Genomic DNA, 20,854 nt, shown 5'->3' with positions numbered 1-20,854 from the left:
ATGAATGTAAATATACGTGAACAATGGAAAATAGTTTTATAAGTTATTTCAAGTGACAGTGCACAACACAGTGTAAATAAAATAGAAATGTAAATAACGTAAATAAAATAGAGAACGTAAATAGAAATGTAAATGAGTAGTATTATAAGAATACGAGTATATACCCTAGGAGTAATGAAAGTGAAAGTTTCACTCTAGCATGTCTGAATGCTATGAGTCATGAGAGTGAAGATGAAAGTGACATTCACTCTCAATGCCAGTATACAGGACGAGAAAGTGAATGCTACGTATTTTACTGAAAGAAATTGAATCCCTACAGTGACAATAAACTAATACTACTGAAGGAAACTTATGGATAAAGACTGTAGATATATATAAGTGTTATATAGTAATAGAAATATAAAGTGTGAGGGGTTTTATGAATAATAAATGACAGACTACCAAGAGCGAACTAATGCCAGTGCGACGATCAGACGTGCTCGTAATTTCCATTGCTTTCACAGTGTTTTTTTTTTTTTGAGTATGGATCCCAAACTACTTGAAAATTGTAGAATAGTGTTTATAGTGTTTGTATCTGGCTGTGGTAATCATATTACGGGTTGTCGGGAAGTGTAAAGTGGAGACTTCGTTACCCTACTTCAGAGGTCTCCACAAGTCCTACGGTAACAGACGAAGGCTCAACAATCATTCCAGGAGAAAGCTGAAGGTATGTGCCATAAGCATATGTAATTTTATTATTCTAGGACTAATAACTGATTTTTGGCAAATATTTTTTGAGAGTCTGTTGGAGCCCAAATAACCCCGCGGCACACGCAAGTCATTGGTAAACAAGCCCGCGGTGTAGGGGTTAACCCCTTAAAGACGGGAATCGGAATGGCATGACACGCTCAGGATGGACATAATCGGCTGGTGCAATATGGTGGGGCGTTTGTGGGGGAGGGGGGGGGTTGTGCTAGGTGGTGGGGACATTGGTGGGGGGGGGGGGTGTAGTGGTGGAGGGTTGGGAGGGCGTGACTGCGTATGCAGACACGTCTTTTTGGCCCTATAGTCGTTCTATTTTATGAAGGCAGTTTGGGTGGGGCGCTCTGGGACCTCAGTCTGTTAAGTCTGTCTGTTAGCCACACACGTGCTCTCTCTCTCTGTCATATTTATATTAACTACTACTAATTTTATTTTCTGTATTTTCTCCCTTGTTTTCGACTTTTTTTCAACACCACCCCTGAGGTACAAGTCTATAGGTGCGTTTTTTTTTTTTATAGCTTCCACGGCGGGAGACTGACCGAGTATGACCCGCTCACGCCGGGCTGTCCCTCGTGTCACCACCTGACAATGTCGCAAAAGCAACGCTGACAAGTCTTATGAGATTTATACTATACTATAGCTTTTTTATTGAATTACATCTATACAGAGTGTTTAAAATTCATTTATAAGTAGTTACTAGCTTAAAATAGAGTGAGAGAGAGAGAGGTGAACACAAATAATTACACGTGTGTCGGCGGCGATGTGACAACAGAGCTAACAGTGTGAGATCCCAAATCGCCCCACCCAAACTGCCTTCATAAAATAGAACGACTATAGTGCCCCTGAACAGCTTATGCGGACACCCATCTTTTAGGGGTTAACTAACACAAACATAGATTAGCTACCAAAACACAAATCACAGGCTTGAGAATATTACGAGGATAACAAAAAATCACATTATCAATCACCTATATATATAGGGGTTCTACCCCAAAGTCCCCGAAATTTGAAAGAAGGGCAGAAACCACTTGTCGTACAGTGTGTGGATGCTAGGTGGCAGTGCACGCACATTTCTTTGTTAGTGAGTCAAGTGACATTCTGCAGGGTGGATGCATTCACTGCATGTCTGTTTTTTTTATCGTTCTGTTTGGTTTAGTTTGTGAATTTTGTGATTTAAAAAATGGAGGATGTGAAAGAGCAATGTGTGTGCATCAGGTCTTGTATGAAACTCTGGACGAACATGGCAGAAACTCACAAAATATTAAAACAAGCATTTGGTGACAATGTTTTGGCAGTCACACAAACTTACGACTGGTTTAAGCATTTTTAAAAAGGCCAAACATCAACAGATGATACACATTCTGGTTGCCTTTCTACCATTTCAACTCTGACAATGTGGCCAAAGTTCATGCAACCATCCTCAAATATTGCAGAAAAACAATCCACGATGTTTGTGACGTTGTTGGCCTACCATTTGGAACTTACTAACACATTTTGTTCGGCAAAAACATCCAGACAAGTGGCGCACAAACAGATGGGTGCTTTGCCATGACAATGCACCTGCACACAATGCCCTTGTTGTTCTGCTGTTTTTGGTACCAAAAAAACATGGCGGTTGTCCCCACCACCCGTATTCACTGGATCTGGCCCTTGATTTTTTCCTCTTTCCTAAAAATGAAAACCCAGCTGAAAGGACTAAAATCTGACACCAATGAGGAGACCCAGGAGGAACTGCAGATGGACCTGAACAAGCTGATGCTGAAGGACTACCAGAATGCATTCTGATCATGGAAGATGCACTGGGATCAGTGTCTGCATGCTCAAGAGGATTACTGTACTTTGAAGGAGATGTTGGTGATTAGGACATAACATTTTTTTTTTCCATCTTTAGTCAAATTTCGAGAACTTTTGGATATCACCTTACATATTACACAAACACACACACACACACACACACACACACACACACACACACACACACACACACACAAAATGTGAGAGGCAGCCCGTTCATTGCTTCAGCTCATGACTCATCCCACCCTTATAACTTTATGTTGTACCCTTATAGCTTTATGTTGTATCACCCTCCACCACAAAGAAACAGCAAAAGTGAACGGACACCAAACACTAGAATGAGTTCCTCAGCAACATCCTTGCTCCTCTAACCAAAACTACATGTACCAAATACATACAGTACATAAACACACAGACACTACATCCAACCAAAACCTTCAACCAAATACCATCCTTCATGAACTACCACAGGGCACCCACTCCTCTGAAACAACCCTACCCAGAGTGACATGAGCACACCCAGCCAGACTGTGATGCAGTCCTCATTCTCCCCTGCTACAGTATCAATACAAATACAACTGAAACAATCTACTATGACCACATGCTAATGCAACCCCAACACACCACATCACAATCAAGTTCTGCATAACACTATCACAACACAGACAATCTTTCAACATAACCTCAGTGAAAGACCTATGGTAACAACCAGCTGAGGTGGCCATTTTCCTGCAGTCTACTAGGTTCACAGCCAAATGGGCCTGTAGTTGCAACAGCGAAAATAATAACTAATGCCTTATTTTTTTACTAGGCTTAGAAAAAGAAAAAAATCTTCCACAAGAGATAGGGGTTAAAGCCAACCTTAACCCTTTACTGGGCAAAAGGTCACTAGCTATAACCAGATGATTCTATTTATCTGGGGTTAGGGGGGTGGGGGAAAAAAAAAAAAACTATCACCAGACTGAAGGGGTTAATCATCATCATCATCCAATCCTGTGTTGTCCCATGGGGAGCATAGGAGCCTGGGGCTGGGCAAGTTGGTCCTGACATTAAAGATGTGAGTGACTAGCCTTACACATCCCTTAGTGGCATTAAGAAGGGGTTAATATGTTACAAATTAAAATACTCAGATTACTCACTCCTCATCAGCTAGTTTTGCGGTCAACTCATTAATGCGGTCATTGGCCAGCTCATACTTCATCTGGAGGGCTTGGTAACGAGCCTGGCTTGCTCGTACTTCCTCCTGCAGGCGCCCCAAATCATTTTTCAGCTTTCGTGTGTCAGTCTCACGTAAGGTGGCCAAGGACTGCTTCTCTGTTGTTGTGTTCTAGTGGGGGGGGAGGGGGGGGGGAATGTTAGTTAATATCATTTAGATTACACACACTGTATCGATGTTCAACTGTAGCTATCAAATGATATATGCACCATGAAACATTACTGAGAAATTAATACCAACTCACTGCCACCATCACAACTATATTCTTATTCATTAACAATAGGAAAGAGAAAACAAAGAGTATAAGCTCTAAGAATAAAGTCCAGTGAAACAGACCATACATATTTTCAATTATCTTTCAAGCATTCAAATCTTTTTACTCCAACCCCAAGGAAAGAAGATATCCATAATAACTGCTATATTTATTTAGCTATCCATTTGCAACAAGTGTGTGCTATCGACTTGATTATGTACAACTGCAGCCAAGTATTCTTTCTCATCTTATCTTGAACCTGCAAATATGGCACCATCACACACAATCTTCGAGTGTAATACTGACATAATCTGACTGCACAACTGCTAGCAGCCGTGTTTGGGATTCAATTACGGAACCTATGTGATGGTGCCACAACTACAGGTAAGAGACATCAGAGTGGGATAATTAACTAATCTGCAAAGATTCCATTCACTATTACCAAAGAACACAGAAACATCTGCAAACATCAGATCTGAAATACCATTTCTCACCAGCTTCATGCTCCTTTCCATAACTTTATTGTTTCAATATCTTTCATAAATCCATCTACTGTTAACTTCTTCCTTCACCTTTATCATTCATTTTCTGTGTCTGCCTTATTCTCTTCCAATTTCTCTCCTCATTCCTTTCACATTTAATTACTCTTCTTTCAATTTCAAGTAGCTCTACACAAAATGATATACCTGATGGTTTCCTGTAATACAGGAAACCATTTAAAACACTGGATGGTAACCAAATACAGTAGGTACCCAAAGTACACGAGTTCAGAGTACGCGATCCTCATTGTATGCGAGGCCTACTTTTTTCCAAATTTTAGTGTATTTATTAATAGTATGTGAACTGAACTCATTGTAGGCGAGACGGCAGCGAAGAGTGGCACAAATCCGGGGTTTACCCCGAGCACGCGACAGTGCCACCCCAAGAAGCGCCAACCACCAGTGATGGAGAATGGAGACTTGTCAATGATGGGGATCAGCCGGGTACTGTGTGCCCTATATAAATTCAAGGAAGAATTCAAGAACATCGAACACCGTCAGTTGCAAGTGTAGGAAGTGATGACTTCACTTAGAAGGGTCTATGAACGAAGTGAGTGCATTAGCTAGTGAAAGTGTCGAAGGTGCTGGTGACGTGAGTGGTGCGTCAGGTGATGCAGGTGCACGCTAGGGTTCCAAGAAAATTCACCATCAGACAATAATTAACTTGTTTCTTCCTCACTGTAGTCACCTTTGAATTCATATTCTAGCACCACCCATAGCTGTCTTCCTTAACGACGGCGAACTGTCTTGTTATTGCTGTGATGGTGAATTGACTTGATGACGAATTCTCCCGAAACCCACGTTAGGTGCCTCACCCTGCCTCAGATCCCCTTCCTACCTCCGTTAAGCCTTTGTCCTCTTGGGTTAAGGTGAGCAGCCATATTCTTGTTGGTTTACTTAAGCCATATCCTTGTTGATTTAGTAAAGCCATAATCATGTTGGTTTACTTTACGTATCTTAGATAATATGTCTTAGATAGTTTCCCTGTACAGTACAATACTTAGGTCTGAAAGTAGTCTCAAGGGTTGCCCATGAAGGGGGGGTGCCGCCCATATGTTATTTTTCCCATAAGTTTATGTATTCAGAGTACACGAATTCCTAGTACGCGACATCCTCTGCCGCCCACATACTAGCATACTGTGGGTAACTACTGTAACCAGTAACAGGGTGATGAGAAGCCTACTATGGTGCCCTTATCAACTGGGTGAAGAGAGACATATGTGGTGCCCATTCAGGAACTAAAACTCCACACCCTTCCCCACATGAAGCATGGAATATTGGTTCATGCAATGGATGGTGCTAAAGGAACAGCTGCTTCCCTGCAGTTGATGGGTCTGCTCAGCCAGACAGACTGGGGTTTAATAGCAACATCCATCCATCAACCAATCCTACGTTGCCCCATGAGAAGCATAGGAGCCCGGGGCTAGGCAAGTTGGTCCTAACATAGAAGATTAATGTGACCAGCCTCACTCATCCCAGAGTGGCATTATATGACCAATAAACCCCAACCACCCCTTGGACATAAACAACGTACTAAATATAAGCAAGGGGTCATCAGATACTCTTGTTTCACTCCAGCATTAGTACTGGGACTATTCATTTATACATAAATCTGTCCATACACATAATACCAACACATAATCAATTTTGTAGTATTCAGCAGTATTCCATCCACACACTATGTACAGTGGAAAAATTTTCCATAATCCTTCCCTCCTCATCTTATCACATGATTTTTCCATCCATCCATCCGTCATCCAATCCTATGTTGCCCCATGAAGCGCGTAGGAGCCGGGGGCTAGGCATTTTGGTCCTGACATTTAAGATAAGAGTGACCAGCCTTACTCATCCCCATGTGGCATTATGTGAACAACAAACCCCAACCATCCCTTGGATATAAACCTTCACCGGCTCAATCAGACTGGAGCGCCCTAATTACCCACTAAACTACCAGGCGCCAAAATTTGGTCATCTGGTTACCACCCAGCATAGTAGTTTCCTGGTGTACAGGAAACCATTTGGCTTGTCACTCAGTGTCGAGTCACCCACAGCCAGAAGGAAGAGGAAAGAATGAACGAAAGAATGACAGAAGAGGGAGTGTAAAGTCACCCGTAGGCAGAAAGACGAGGAAAGAAGGAAAGAGGGACAAAAGAGGATGGAAGGAAAGAAGGATGGAGCAGAGGAAAAGGCAGACACTCGAGAGCAGCACTACATCGAGTGAGTAGATGGTGAGTGCCCCCACCTACCACAAATCACATGATTTTTACAAACAAATAAATGCCATGTATACATTATTGTGCAGTACTTCTCATATGCCATTTCCATTCTGTATATTTACAGCAATTAACTAACTCACACATCCCCTACTACTCCAGAAATAACCCAGTTCATCACATATCAGGAATGATATGTTCCTTACCTTCTCCTATTATTCTTCTCATGACTTTTAAAATACAAGAATTCTCCACAATACGATCCATCACTATACAAAACCCTGCCTTAGCAAAATGAAAAAATTAACACCCTTCCCTGCTTATCAATGGCCAGTCCCCGGTTGTCCAATGGGTTTAGTTTTTTTAAAATCAATTTTGATGTTATTTTAGACAAATTTTGTGTTTAGGTTGATTTACAACCTGTCTCTAGACTTAGATTAATATATTTTAGTAATACGTGGGGTGAACACTGTCATTTTGGGGTACAGTTTACTAAGTCTGATTTTTTTCCACTTATTTTTGATGATTTTCAGATTTTATTTTTGGGTTTAGGTGAGTTACAAACTGCTTTTAGGCTTAGTTTAGCTATTTGGGGGTTTAGGTGAGCTAGAAACTTGTTTTTGGACTCATTTGGGTGGGTTTTGGACTTAGATGGGGGGGGGAGGGTAATCCTAAGATTCCCAAACGCATCCCTATACTTTCTGTTATAATGTCCCTGTTTAATGATACCCCAGCTCAACGATGGGTTTTCCCAAACACATCTCAAAGTTATAGAGGGGACGACCTGCTGTCAGCATACACAACCACATTACCTATGTTTTGCATTAACCCTGGTCACCCTTGCTTTTGTAATGCACAATCAAAGCTTTCATCCACTAAATGGTGCAACTGCACTATCCAGGCATTCTAACTCATTAATGGCACTTAACCCGCCCCATCCCGACCACTTTTCCACAACTGACTCCCCCCAATCCCGACCATTTTTGGATTTTTTTTTTTTTTGGCTCAAACCTTCGCTTTTGGTGAGAAACATCAAAAATTCAGACAGAAATCGTTCACCTGAGGTTTAAAATACTCGATACAGGTAGGAGTACCTCCTTACCTTACTGGGTTTTCTAACAGGCTGGCACCAAAGAAAACAAGTTCTATGGGAGGATAACTATTTCACACCACTCATAAACGGTATTAATTTATTTACTTGGTATGAATTTATATGTAGTACGAGAGTATATTGGTTTTCAAGCAGTAATATGGGCATTATAAGCATTGTTTCACTCACTAAATCATCACCATACTTGACCTTTTTTTGCCACATTACCAGATTATCATTTCAGACTGTTTCTTCCTCTAATGCTATGTAAAGTTTGTCCTCCGCATTGTCATTGATTGGGGAATCACTCTGGCCCTGAATTTCGTACCGTGGCATGACATGGCTTTACTGGCCAGGTCACTGATAACAGGTGAATTGCTGAGACTGGTGTGCGGGGGGGAGGGGGAGGTCATGCTGGGTAAGGCATTGTCCCTGCCTGGCATCTTGTAGAGGAAGGTGTCACGTTATACGTACCAAAAATCACTCGCGAAAATTGTGCAAATTAGGGGCCTGGCAATTGATTCGCGTTTATGTACGTCGACGGGATTGGCAGTGACAAAACGTGTGGACGTTAACCCATTAAACGCGGATCGTCTCGTTTGCGACACTCGGCAAAAAGGACATAACGGCGGATCGTTGCATTTGCGATTCTAGTACATTTTGAATAACCACGGGCAAGCAGGCTCCAGCTGGTATTGTCTATCAGTACCACCACCCTTTAGCTACAATTAGCATACTTTACCTTTGTACTACTGACCTCAGTTGTTGCCAAGTATCGCGTTCCCCCCCCCCCCACGGCCCGGCCAGCCTGGCTGTGATACATGGCAGCGCTCTGAGCACTCAGAACTGTAAATCTGCGCTCTCCTCTCACAAGCAGTTTATGCTAATAGGAAACGCTTGTTTCCCCAGTTGTAACACTAGCTTTTTTTCTCACGGTTTGCCCCTGTTTAGCGTCAGTTTACCGCAGGCTTTCAAAGTGACATTATGGCGAGGTCTAGCTCTTCCGAGTCAGTGCAAGCGGCCGACAGGAACGAGAATAAAGTGGCAGGCATAAGGCAGAATAAAAAGCGCGCCGTGGTGATCTTTTGGGAAGTAATATGATTGAAAATAATGTAGTATACATGTTTTTAGCTGTGAAAATGGAAATGTTTGTTGAGTGACGGGAAGACCGACGCCACGGTGCATGTCGGCCGTACGCTCCGTTGATTTTAGCCTTATTTTCAGTGCTTATTGTACAAATACAGATTCCAAACTACCTTTACATTGTAGTATAAAGTTTACTGTGACAGAATGAGGCTGTGGTAGAGGGGAAACCAGGTTGCTGGAGGTGTGAAAGTGAAGATTTGGTTACCCAACTTTGCAAGTCTCCACAAGTCCTTGGGTAGTCCACGAAGGCTCAACACCTGTCTCTGGAGAAAGCTGAATGTAAGTACTATCTGCCATACCAAGTATAATGTTCTAGGGTTAATCTCTGATTTTTGGCTAATATTTTCCTACAGGTACTCAGACCGCAAAACAACCCCGCCACTCGGGGGGGGGGGGTCGACTGTTCACGGCCGCGTTTAAGGGGTTAAAGAATGTCGACGGGACGCCACGGGTTAACTATATTATACATTTAATCACAAATGCATATACTGTAACTCTGCAACATCTATTATCTTCTCATTCTTCAACCTCTTCACAATATTACTGTGCTGTTATTGAGCTCTACATTCCATCTCTGTGCATGATCAAAACATGTTTACCATATTGTGCTCTCATCATTCACATTCATATTTTCTTTCTTACTCTTCTTAATTTTTCTACATTCATAAAGACCAAATCAAATCATGTTTACCACACTGTGCTCTCATCATACCCACTCACATTTTCTTTCTTGTTCCAAATCATTTTCCTACATTTTTATATTACCATTTTTTTTTTTTTTTATACACACTTCCAAATTCATTCACTTAAGAAAACATCATCATCAGTAAACAAGAGTACAGACAATTTCCACAAAATAACCTTTTCATTAGACATTACCAAATCCACTGCTCTACTTGCACTGGTACTGGAAAGAACAGATTTAGGGAGGTGGGAGGAGGGCATACATTCCCTCTATTTCTATTATCGGAAAACATTAGTTATTACTTATGATACACCCTCTCTGTGGAAAGTAGTTTTGGATAAAAATTCCTTATCTCAGTAATAAGGATAAAATGCCATGTACCACTAATGTTTATACTATTGGACTCCTCTGACTAGAAGAATTAAAATATGTGCAACTTGATTTGATTAAACAATATGCCTCCTAGGAATCGAGCCCCCCATCCGTTTTCCAAAGTAGTGGATCTGGTCCTGATGAGTATTCTGTTTTATATTAACAGTTCAATCTTCCAAATACACTAATACCTTTGCACCCTCATGCATACCCTTAACGGCAATAAGCAGTTTTCCGTCTATACATTCTCCCCACATATCACATTCCCAATCTATCACATGCCTTTCTCCAGATCCATGAAAGCTCCAGATCCATGAAAGCAACATACTTTACATTACTACTAAACTAACTATGCAGTCAGTAACACTGCTTCATTCATAATATCTTCTGCATAAAGTACTGATATGGAATAAATCATAATTCTTACCTTCAATTCTTCAGTCATTTCTTCAAGTTTCTGCTTCAGGCTGCCAACCTCACTCTTGGACTGTGAACGAGCCTGACAGAGTTTGTCATAAAGGGATTGTCTCTCTTTCTCCAAACAAACCAGCTTCTCCTTCAGGTCAGTATTTTCCTGTCTCAGCTGCTCAAACACCTAAAAAAAAACAAGAAAGTTTACAAATGAAATATCACTTCTTTATCATCCCTACAGCTAATCTTACAGTAGCTAAGGTAAATAAAACTGTCTTCTACTATAGTTGCCAGAACATAATACAAGTAAATGGGCCTCAACTGAATGGATGATTGACAGTGTGTGATACCGCCACTGCCGTCATCATTGTCATCATCAATCAATCACTCATCATCATCATCATCAACCAATCAATCATCATCATAATAATCAATTTTCATCATCATCCAGACCTCTTTTTCCCACTTATGGAAAGGATGTGGTAGAGTCCAAAGGGCAACAAAAAACTGAGAAAAAGAGAGCTAATCAAAAGTCTGCCAGCTTAAATGAGCCACTCTCATTCACTGCACATTCAAGCCCAAAGGCATAAATATCCAGTCGAGGATATGAGGGGGTGCATGGGGGATGTGCATATGGTACAAGGAATGACAAAGGGGAAGAGATACTAGAGTTTGGGGAGGTAATGAACATGATTATATGCAACAAACATTGAGGAAAAGAGAGAGCAGGTTGATTACATATGAGTCCAGGGGAAATAGTAACTCGACAGACTATTTCTTGGTCACGAGGGTTGATAGGTTGGTGAAGGATGCTAAAGTTACCAGGAGCGATGAGTGTGTGCAGCAACACAAATTACTGACATGTGACATGGTGCTTAAGCCAGGAGCGGGTGATGAAGAAGGGGACCTATGCACCTACGAAGAAAATATGGAAGTTGAAAAACCAAGCAGTAAGCGATGCTTTCTATAGCAAGATGAGTGGTTGCTGAATGGGGAGCCATTGACAGAAGTGGTAACGAACAGTGTAGGGCTCTCAAGAACAATCTCCTGAGAGTTACTGATTCAATGTGTGGATGGACAAGGGGCACCCCTAAGACATAAAGTAACTCGGTGGTGGGATGAGGGTGAATAGCTGCAGTTAAGGAGAAAAGAAGGTTTTTCTGGGAATGGAAAAGGGGTGGTAACAAAGAACACTTGGCTGCCAAACATTGGTCTAGAAAAGAGGTTTATGGACAAAATTTGTCACAGAGACTTTTACTTGATAACCTACATAGTGTGGAAAGGAGGAATATGACATTTATGGTGGCAAATCTGACAAAGATGTGAAAAATGATGAAGGAAAGGCAGTGGCGAACAGTGGGGATACTAATAATGCCTCGAGAGACCATTACAACCAGTTGTTTGAATGAGGAGTGACTGGAATAGGGAAGGTTTGGAGCCAGCAGATCCAGTATTTGGCCCTTGGCCTTTGATTGATGCTGCTAATGTGAGCAGGGCAATAGGCAGGATGCAGGTGGGGAAGAAAGCAGGAGTGTCTGGGTTGACTGCTGAAATGCTGAAGGCACTCCAGACATCCACCCAATGAAAGTGTCCTTAACCCCTTAACCGAGGGGCGTCACTTTCGTGACGCTTGGGAGCAAGGGATCATACCACGGGGCGTCGCTTTTGTGATTCTGTGTTATTTTGAATTCACCCGGGCTTCCAAGTGGGGGCTTGTATCATCTATCAGTACTGCCAATGTCCAACACTAGTCAGCACTCCTAATCTCATCTGTACTCCCATCCATTGTTGACAATTTAGCCATTTCTCCCCGTTCTTGACTCCCCTCCCTAACCCCCCTCCATTACCCTATCCTCTCGCCTGCCCGGCCGTGCTACGCTAAGTAAATCTTCCCTGGAATTCTTCACTGACTTCATCCATTGAAATAAACCCTATGCCCTATTCTTATAACAAATAATATATACAAGAAAGAAATAAGGTAAATGAGAGTGCCATACACCTGGAATTGGCTAATTATCACCTGACAACACCTCACGTGCACTCGCTCGCTAATTTTCGCTGTTTTTTTCCCCTTGAAATATGCCGTATAATCTATTTTCATAATAAATATACATATAAGGAGGGAAGGGAGAAGCCTAAGTGATATTTACATTCACCTGGAACTACCTAATTTATAATGTATTGTCTAGATTTCCTGCCAATCATTTCAGTGCTAGACATAGCTGTTTCAAGAGCTAACATTGGTAGTACTGAATATCCCCTAAGTAGGCCTCCACCCGGCCCTCCCTTATCAGTTTACTCTCATCTTCCGAAGTGGAGGTACGTCTGTTTCCTCTTGCTGACTTCAGGGCCTTTTTCACCCCCATGCAAAGGGCCCTGTGACCTTTACCCCCTACTAAACCTCGTGTGGAAAGAGGTAAAGGGCTGACAATTGATAAAAGAGTGACTACGATCTTTCTATTGAGTAAAACAGTGCAAGTAGAATTGTAAATAATGTGTAAATAATGTGTAAACTGCAAGTGAAAGTAATGAATGTAAATATACGTGAACAATGGAAAATAGTTTTATAAGTCACTTCAAGTGACAGTGCATAACACAGTGTAAATAAAACAGAAATGTAAATAACGTAAATAAAATAGAGAACGTAAATAGAAATGTAAATGAGTAGTATTATAAGAATACGAGTACGGAAGTGAAGCTTGGACATTGTTGGAAGGACACAAGTCAAGAGTGAGAGCAGTGGAAATGAGTTATTTAAGAGGAGCCTGTGGAGTCACGTGGAGAGACAGGCTGACGAATGAAGATATAGAGGAGCGTTGTGGTGTGGATGTGGATGTGATAGGAAGCGTTATGAGAAACACACTGAGGTGGTTTGGCCATGTGGAGAGGATGGAGGGTGAAAGACTGACGAAGAGAGTGTATGTGAGTGAGGTGGAGGGGGGAAGAGGGAGGGGGAGGCCGAGGATGAGATGGAGGGATGGGGTGGAGAGGTATATGAGAGAGGGGGGTGTGAGTTGGGAACAGGGCAGTGAAATGGCGGGGGACAGGGCGACTTGGAGGCGATTTGTTTGTGGCCACCCCAAACGGGATTGAGGCATCTGGCAATAGATAGATAGATAGAGTATATACCCTAGGAGTAATGAAAGTGAAAGTTTCACTCTAGCATGTCTGAATACTATGAGTTATGAGAGTGAAGATGAAAGTGACATTCACTCTCAATGCTAGTATACAGGACGAGAAAGTGAATGCTACGTATTTTACTGAAAGAAATTGAATCCCTACAGTGACAATAAACTAATACTACTGAAGGAAACTTATGGATAAAGACAGTAGATATATATAAGTGTTATATAGTAATAGAAATATAAAGTGTGAGGGGTTTTATGAATAATAAATGACAGAGTACCAAGAGCGAACTAGCGCAAGTGCGACGGTCAGACGCGCTCATAATTTTCATTGCTTTCACAGTTTTTTTTTTTTTTTTGGAGTATGGATCCCAAACTACTTGAAAATCATAGAGTAGTGTTTATAGTGTTAATATCTGGCTGTGGTAATCATATTATGGGTTGTTGGGAAGTGTAAAGTGGAGACTTCGTTACCCAACTTCCGAAGTCTCCACAAGTCCTACGGTAACAGACGAAGGCTCAACAAACATTCCAGGAGAAAGCTGAAGGTATGTGCCATAAGCATATGTAATTTTAATATTCTAGGACTAATAACTGATTTTTGGCAAATATTTTTTGAGAGTCTGTCAGAGCCCGAATAACCCCGCGGCACACGCAAAACATCGGTAAACATGCCCGCGGTGTAGGGGTTAAAGAGATGTGATCAAGTTCAACTACCTAGGCTTAGATCATGACATCACCCACCTCTTTTCAACCACCAGCTTAATATTTGGGTTGAATGGAATCACAAATGACATTTATTCTGTTTGTAGAGTATACCCACACAATAGAACAAACAAAATGGAGCACTGCAAAGCACACGCCACAATATGACATGGACACATCAATGGTGTAGGGATCCAAAGGCAAAACACCACTGAGGGTGTTGCTTTGCAGTTGACAGGTCTGCTTGATCAGATGGATAAGCAACAACAACCACAACAACCAACTCTCCTTCTTCCCAGTCAACTCACCTGTTCTTCCTCCTCATCTGACTGAAAGAGATCATCCTGGTTGAATTCTTCCTCCTCCTCCTCTCCTTCTTGATCATCCATTTCATCGCCAACGTCGTCATCATCATCATCATCATCATCATCATCGTCGTCGTCGTCATCATCATCATCATCATCATCGTAGTCATCATCCTCGTCGTTATCATCTGAATGAAGAAGTAATCAAACATTCAGTGCGATTCGGGTGCGTATTGCTTCTTACTATTGTACTTACGAGAGAGACAGAGAGACAGAGAGAGAGAGAGAGGTGGGGAGGGCAGCAAACCAGTTTAGACTAGCTCGACGATGGGTGCGAGAGAGAGAGAGAGAGGGGGGGGGGGCAGCAAACCAGTTTAGACCAGCTCATTGAGGGTACATAAAGGAAAAGAAATACTCCCAGCCTGTTCTAACATTTTCCCTGATGAATTACTGGCATAAAGAAATGAAATGGCCAAAAGGAAGAGTGTTATATTTGATTCACTGGATAATGCCATCACTTAAACAGCCATGAACTGTGCCTGGGATAATGTTACACTTGCAGTGAACAGTGTCAGCACAGTTCAACAATAAAATGCTTTAGTCATTCAGTGAGATTCGGATGCGTATTGCTTCTTACTATTGTACTTACGAGAGAGACAGAGACAGAGAGAGAGGTGGGGAGGGCAGCAAACCAGTTTAGACTAGCTCGACGATGGGTGAGAGAGAGAGAGAGAGAGAGAGAGAGAGAGAGAGAGAGAGAGAGAGAGAGAGAGAGAGAGAGAGAGAGAGAGAGAGAGAGAGAGAGAGAGGGGGGGGGGGGCAGCAAACCAGTTTAGACCAGCTCATTGAGGGTACATAAAGGAAAAGAAATACTCCCAGCCTGTTCTAACATTTTCCCTGATGAATTACTGGCATAAAGAAATGAAATGGCCAAAAGGAAGAGTGTTATATCTGATTCACTGGATAATGCCATCACTTAAACAGCCATGAACTGTGCCTGGGATAATGTTACACTTGCAGTGAACAGTGTCAGCACAGTTCAACAATAAAATGCTTTAGTAAATCCAGCCCCAGTACTGTATCCCTGCGGATATTTAAACCCGTTTATGTTATACCCACCCGTGGATATAAACCGTGTATGTTAAAAACGCGGATGTTAAGGGATGACTGTATTGTATTCTATACTGTACTGAAAAATACTCACTGCTCTCATCTTAAACGAAATACCTATGACTTCAGTCATCATCATGGATCTCTTACCATGAGTTTCCACTCTATAGCCACACAACACCACCCACTCACCTGCTGCAAGACCATCCTCTGGGGTGCTTTCACTTAACGAGTTGCGTGGCTCAAATTCCGGAGCAGTGGGGTTGAGTCTGCTCAAAAGCTGTAGAAACAACAATAATTAAAACATAAGCTATCATACAAGCAGCACCCACAATGACTGTCAAAATTTCAACAATGGAAAAAAAAATCATGTATGCATCTGTCACTGAACCCATTACTGACCCAGAAGCAAAAGGTTCCCAGGTCAGGTTACTCAGTGTAACCATTTAACATCAAAATTAACAGCTGCTCAACTCTAATCATCCCTTTATGACCCACATTTGGTTGAAGAGCCCTAACCCATTAGATCAGAAGGCATTATTATCACCCTCACATCACCATTTCAACTCTATTTCCTACCCACAGTGGGGTAAGGTAAGGTCCTGAATGTAATTAAAAAAAAAAACTGTTGGTGTACTAATCAACAGTAAATTCAATGGACAGATCACCAGGAATCCTATATAACTCTACATATTACCTAATAATACAAATTGCCACTTCTCACTGGTGAATCCAGGGGAACAGAAGTCTCAAAAAATTATGGCAATATTTTTTCTCTCCTATACCTAAGAACAATTTTCTAAATACTCCTCCTAAAACTTAGCATGTGTATTATTCACCTGAGTATTTTTAGCACTGGAGAGGGATGTCTTCATGCAGTAGCACCAATAGAATTGGACATCTTCATTATGTCGTTGTTATGCAAATACTCCTTGTCTCCTTCCCTAATCCCCATGAGGAGGAGAGTGGACTGCAAGAAAAGGGCAACTTCAACCTGCAGTCCACTGGGTTCATGTCCAGATGAACCTGAAACCAAAACATCAACAACAACAACAACGGAGAATCTTTAATGTGGTAAAATATGGTAAACTTCCTTACCTCAAATGCATCAAGGCTATCCACACATTCACTTGACTGTGTAATGGGACTTGGAGTTTCTTCAGGCATCTCTACTGTCTCATATTCTGATTTCGTGGGAGACTCTGTAGTGGATGTAAGAGGAAGAGAGGGGGCAGAAGGTATGGTGGCATCAGAGGGAACAAGAGTCAACGGAGTAGAAGCAGAGGGCTCTGATGAAGGCGTGAAGACAGGGGGAGCAGATGAAGCAGTGGATAAAGATGGGATGATGGAGGGAGTAGAGGCATTCTGGGAAACGGAAAGAACAGAGGAGGAATGGTTGGACTCCGAGGTATTCTTGGAGGCAGAAGATAGCACAGAACCCGCAAGCTGAGAGACAGAAGATGCAGAGGAACAGGTACTTTTGTCGTCAAGAAGGTGAGTGAACTTCTTGGCTTTCCGTCCATCACTGTGAAGGGGAAAAAAGGGGAAGAGATGAAAAGGTGAACTATAAATCAATAAACAGTCAATCCTTGAGTAACACAGAGTTAAGTAATACAGTTTTGTACTAACATAGTCAGCATAATGTGACATGTCATAATCATTCATTCATCATCTAATCCAGTGTTGCCCCAGGAAGAGCATAGGAGCCGAGGGCTAGGATAGTTGGTCCTAATATTTAAGATTAGAGTGACCTTCCTCACTCACCCCTGAGTGGCATTACATGAGCAATAAACCCCAACCATCCCTTGGATATAAACATGCACCAGCTCAATCCGACTGGAGCACCTTAACTGCCCATTAAACCACCAGGCGACAAAATCTGGTTACCATATACGGTTACCACACAGCATAGTAAATAGTTTACTGGTGTACAAGAAACCATTTGGTTTGTCACTCAGTGTAAAGTCGACCATAGAGAGGTAATTTGCAACAAGGGGAAGATCTCGAGCTTATGCAGGAAGTGTCACCTGCCCAGGCAATGCAATTTGAAAGTCGTGCGTAGTGACGTCACCTGCCAGACTCGCTATGATAGACCAGCTTATATCTGGGAATATGCACCTCTGAAAACGAGGTCAACTCCATTGTTTCAGCCCCGGACATCAAAGGATTTGGCTTAGATGTTTATGAAGACAGTGCCGCGAAGTAGCAACATTCCAACAATGACAACATTAGAAGTGGGCAGTAGGGGGAGAGTGGCGGGGAACCAAGCACCAACAACACACAGGTACCTAGCCTAACTCTTGTTATTTTTATGTACGATACTGACAAAGTATTTCCAATTTTTTATTGGAGTGAAGTGTTGACAGGATTCTTTTTATTTTTATATAGATCAGCGTATGTAGTAACTATTTTTTTTTTTTTTTAATGTTCTTAAACAAGTTTCGTGGTAGGTGGGGGCACTCACCATCCACTCACTTGATGTAGTGCTGCTTTGGGCATCTGCCCTTTTCTCTCTTCCTTCTTTCCTCTTCTGTCTTTCTTTCCTTCATTCTTTCCTCTTCCTTTCGCCAACAGGTAACTTCACACTTCCTCTTCTGTCTCTCTTTCATTCATCCTTTCCTCTTCCTTCTACCTATGGGTGAATCTACACTGAGTGACAAGCCAAATGGTTTCCTGGACACCAGGAAACCATTTACTATGCTGGGTGGTATCCATATACCCCAATTATGATGTCTAGTGGTTTAGTAGGTAAGTAAGGTGCTCCAATTGAATTGACATTATGCAGGTTTATATCCAAGGGATGGTTGAGGTTTACTGCTCACATAATGCCATTCCGGGATGAGTGAGGCTGGTCACTCTCATCTTAAATGTCAGGACCAATTTCCCTAGCCCCAGGCTCTTACGCTCCTCATGGGGCAACATAGGATTGGATGATGGAAGAGTAGATGGAAGGAAACAGGAGGTTCCATTATTGTTTATCATACTACGCGTAGCTTAGACTTTACCAAATATGAAGCATTCTGACTTAAACATCAAGCACTATTTTGCTAACCCGTATCATATTTTAATGAATATCTCCATCCATGATATATATAAAGATTTGCTTTATGCATGGTCTTGTGACAACTGCCGAATGCACCATGATTAACCCCTAAGGGATGGTCCCCGTTCTTGACTGTGTCATGGGAATGTCGGTCCCCATTCCAGAATGTTTACACACTCTTACATTCTCAGCCACTGCTCTACAATAAATAATCGTGGGACATTGGAACACCACTCATTTTAAAGCTAAAGAGTTGTACTTTGCTGGGTTCAGAGATTTTTTAGATAGGTTTAATAAATCACCAATTTTTTGTGAAAAATGCCCGCTCCTGATGGTTGATTTTATAAATAATGCCCAACCCCTAGGGGTTAACAAACGCTCTTACCACTCGATAATGTTTTGGCGAACGTTTTACCCAATGAACATTTTAGTTCGCATGCTGTGAGGCAGGTTATAATTATTTAGGGTCTGAGAAGTGAAGCCTCCCAGTTACCTTTCAATGACTACAGTTAGACTTCCACTGCTATTTATGGTTTTAAGCTATACATTTGAGTTTGTTTGGCGTGTTGACGTCATGCCCAGTCGGTGAGGCTGGCAATAACCATGCTATCGGGGACATTCAGGTGGCTTTCTGAAATATTGCTAAGTAGGTATACTTTGTTTGTTCTCCAATATTTTTGATCACAAATCAAATGGTAATCGCCTGAGATGTATCTATTACTAAAATCATTTTCCCTGAGAGTGTAGGTCTATAAGAAAACAGCTTGAATCACTGCATCACTGTCGTTTGTATTTACTCCTTTGTTTTTTGTTAATGGCACGAAAATGAAATATCAAGAGTAACAGCAGTGGAGATGGGACTGTTGAGGAATGTCTGTGGAGTACAGATGGTGGATAGGATACGAAATAATGTGATTCATGAAAGATGTGGAGTGTGGAGGTCAGTGGACACCAGAACCGAAGAGAGTGTACTGAGATGGTATGGTCATGTGGAGAGGATGGATAACAATAGAGTGGTGAAAAAGGTATATCTGAGTGAATTTGAAGGAAGGAGGAGGTGAGGTAGGCCAATATGGTGGAGAGATATGGTGGATGAGTGTGTGAGGAAATGAGGTGTGGAAGAAGGTGAGGCTAGGGAACTGACAAGAGATCAAGCTGGCTGGATGAATGTTGTGAGGAGAAGTGCATGATCAGGGATTTGGCACCCTTTTATAACGTGGCAGCGTCCAGACTGACTCAATCAGATACGTTTATGTGAAGCTACAAAACGTGGTGAATGGTTTTGGCAAATCTGATAGAGCCGGGATTCTGGGGACTCGAGTGATGAGTGAATGGATGCATGGCCCAATGGATTGGGCAAATTTGGGCTGTCTTGACACTGCTACTCCTCACCCTGCCCTTGAGTGGGAAAAGAAGTCTGGATGACGATGATGATGATGATGACGCTATTTTAATGCAATACTTGTTTATACGGCTGCAGTGCGTGCGGATAGTGAACTGAGTGAATTTTCTATTTGAAGGCTGGATTGAAACAAGGATCTATCATGTCTCCATGGCTGTTCAATCTGTATATAGATGGGATTATAAAAGGGATACAAGGTAAGGCAGTGGGTGTTGGAGCGGCCCTAGTGAGAGATGGCAGTGTTTGGAAACTACCTGTACTGTTGTTTGCAGATGATACTGTGTTGTTAAGTGAAGACAAAGGGGAGCTGCAAGGCTTGGTGAATGAGTTTGGGAGTGTGTGTAAGAAACAGAATATAAAAGTGAATATAGGGAGGAGTAAAGTTATGGTCTTCGAGAGAAATGAAGTCACTGAATGTACAGTGAGGTTGAATGAGGAGGAAATGGAAAATGTGAGTGTGTTTAAATACTTGGGTAGTGTGATAAGTAAGGATGTAAGTAGAGGATGCAGTGCTTGAAAGGTGCAACAGGGAAGGAAGGTTGCTGGTTCCTTGAAAGCAGTGATAAGAAACAGGGAAATGAGCATGGAAGTGAAAGAGTTACTACAAGACGGTACTGTGATACCAACTTTAACGTATGGTAGTGAAGCTTGGACCTTGTTGGAACGACAGAAGTCAAGAGTGAGAGCAGTGGAAATAAGTTATT

General features: G+C 42.0%; 1 protein-coding gene across 1 annotated transcript in view; it reads right to left on the bottom strand.

Annotated features, from left to right (window-relative positions):
- Nucleotides 1-20,854, bottom strand: part of LOC145407821 (uncharacterized) — a 262,418-nt gene that overhangs the window by 54,365 nt on the left and 187,199 nt on the right. Inside the window, exons 24-28 of the mRNA XM_080278678.1 lie at nucleotides 16,804-17,230; nucleotides 15,898-15,985; nucleotides 14,599-14,699; nucleotides 10,477-10,644; nucleotides 3,675-3,862 (exon numbers count right to left, since the gene is read on the bottom strand). Of these exons, the coding sequence (XP_080134804.1) occupies nucleotides 3,675-3,862; nucleotides 10,477-10,644; nucleotides 14,599-14,699; nucleotides 15,898-15,985; nucleotides 16,804-17,230 (972 nt within the window). The remainder of the gene's footprint in view (nucleotides 1-3,674; nucleotides 3,863-10,476; nucleotides 10,645-14,598; nucleotides 14,700-15,897; nucleotides 15,986-16,803; nucleotides 17,231-20,854) is intronic.

This window comes from Coenobita brevimanus, chromosome 74, assembly GCF_032717465.1.
Source record: "Coenobita brevimanus isolate Jiangsu-jjx chromosome 74, ASM3271746v2, whole genome shotgun sequence".
Classification (NCBI taxonomy): domain Eukaryota; kingdom Metazoa; phylum Arthropoda; class Malacostraca; order Decapoda; family Coenobitidae; genus Coenobita; species Coenobita brevimanus.
The sequence above is the reverse complement of the archived record's forward strand: the minus strand, read 5'-3'. Positions and strand labels throughout refer to the sequence as shown.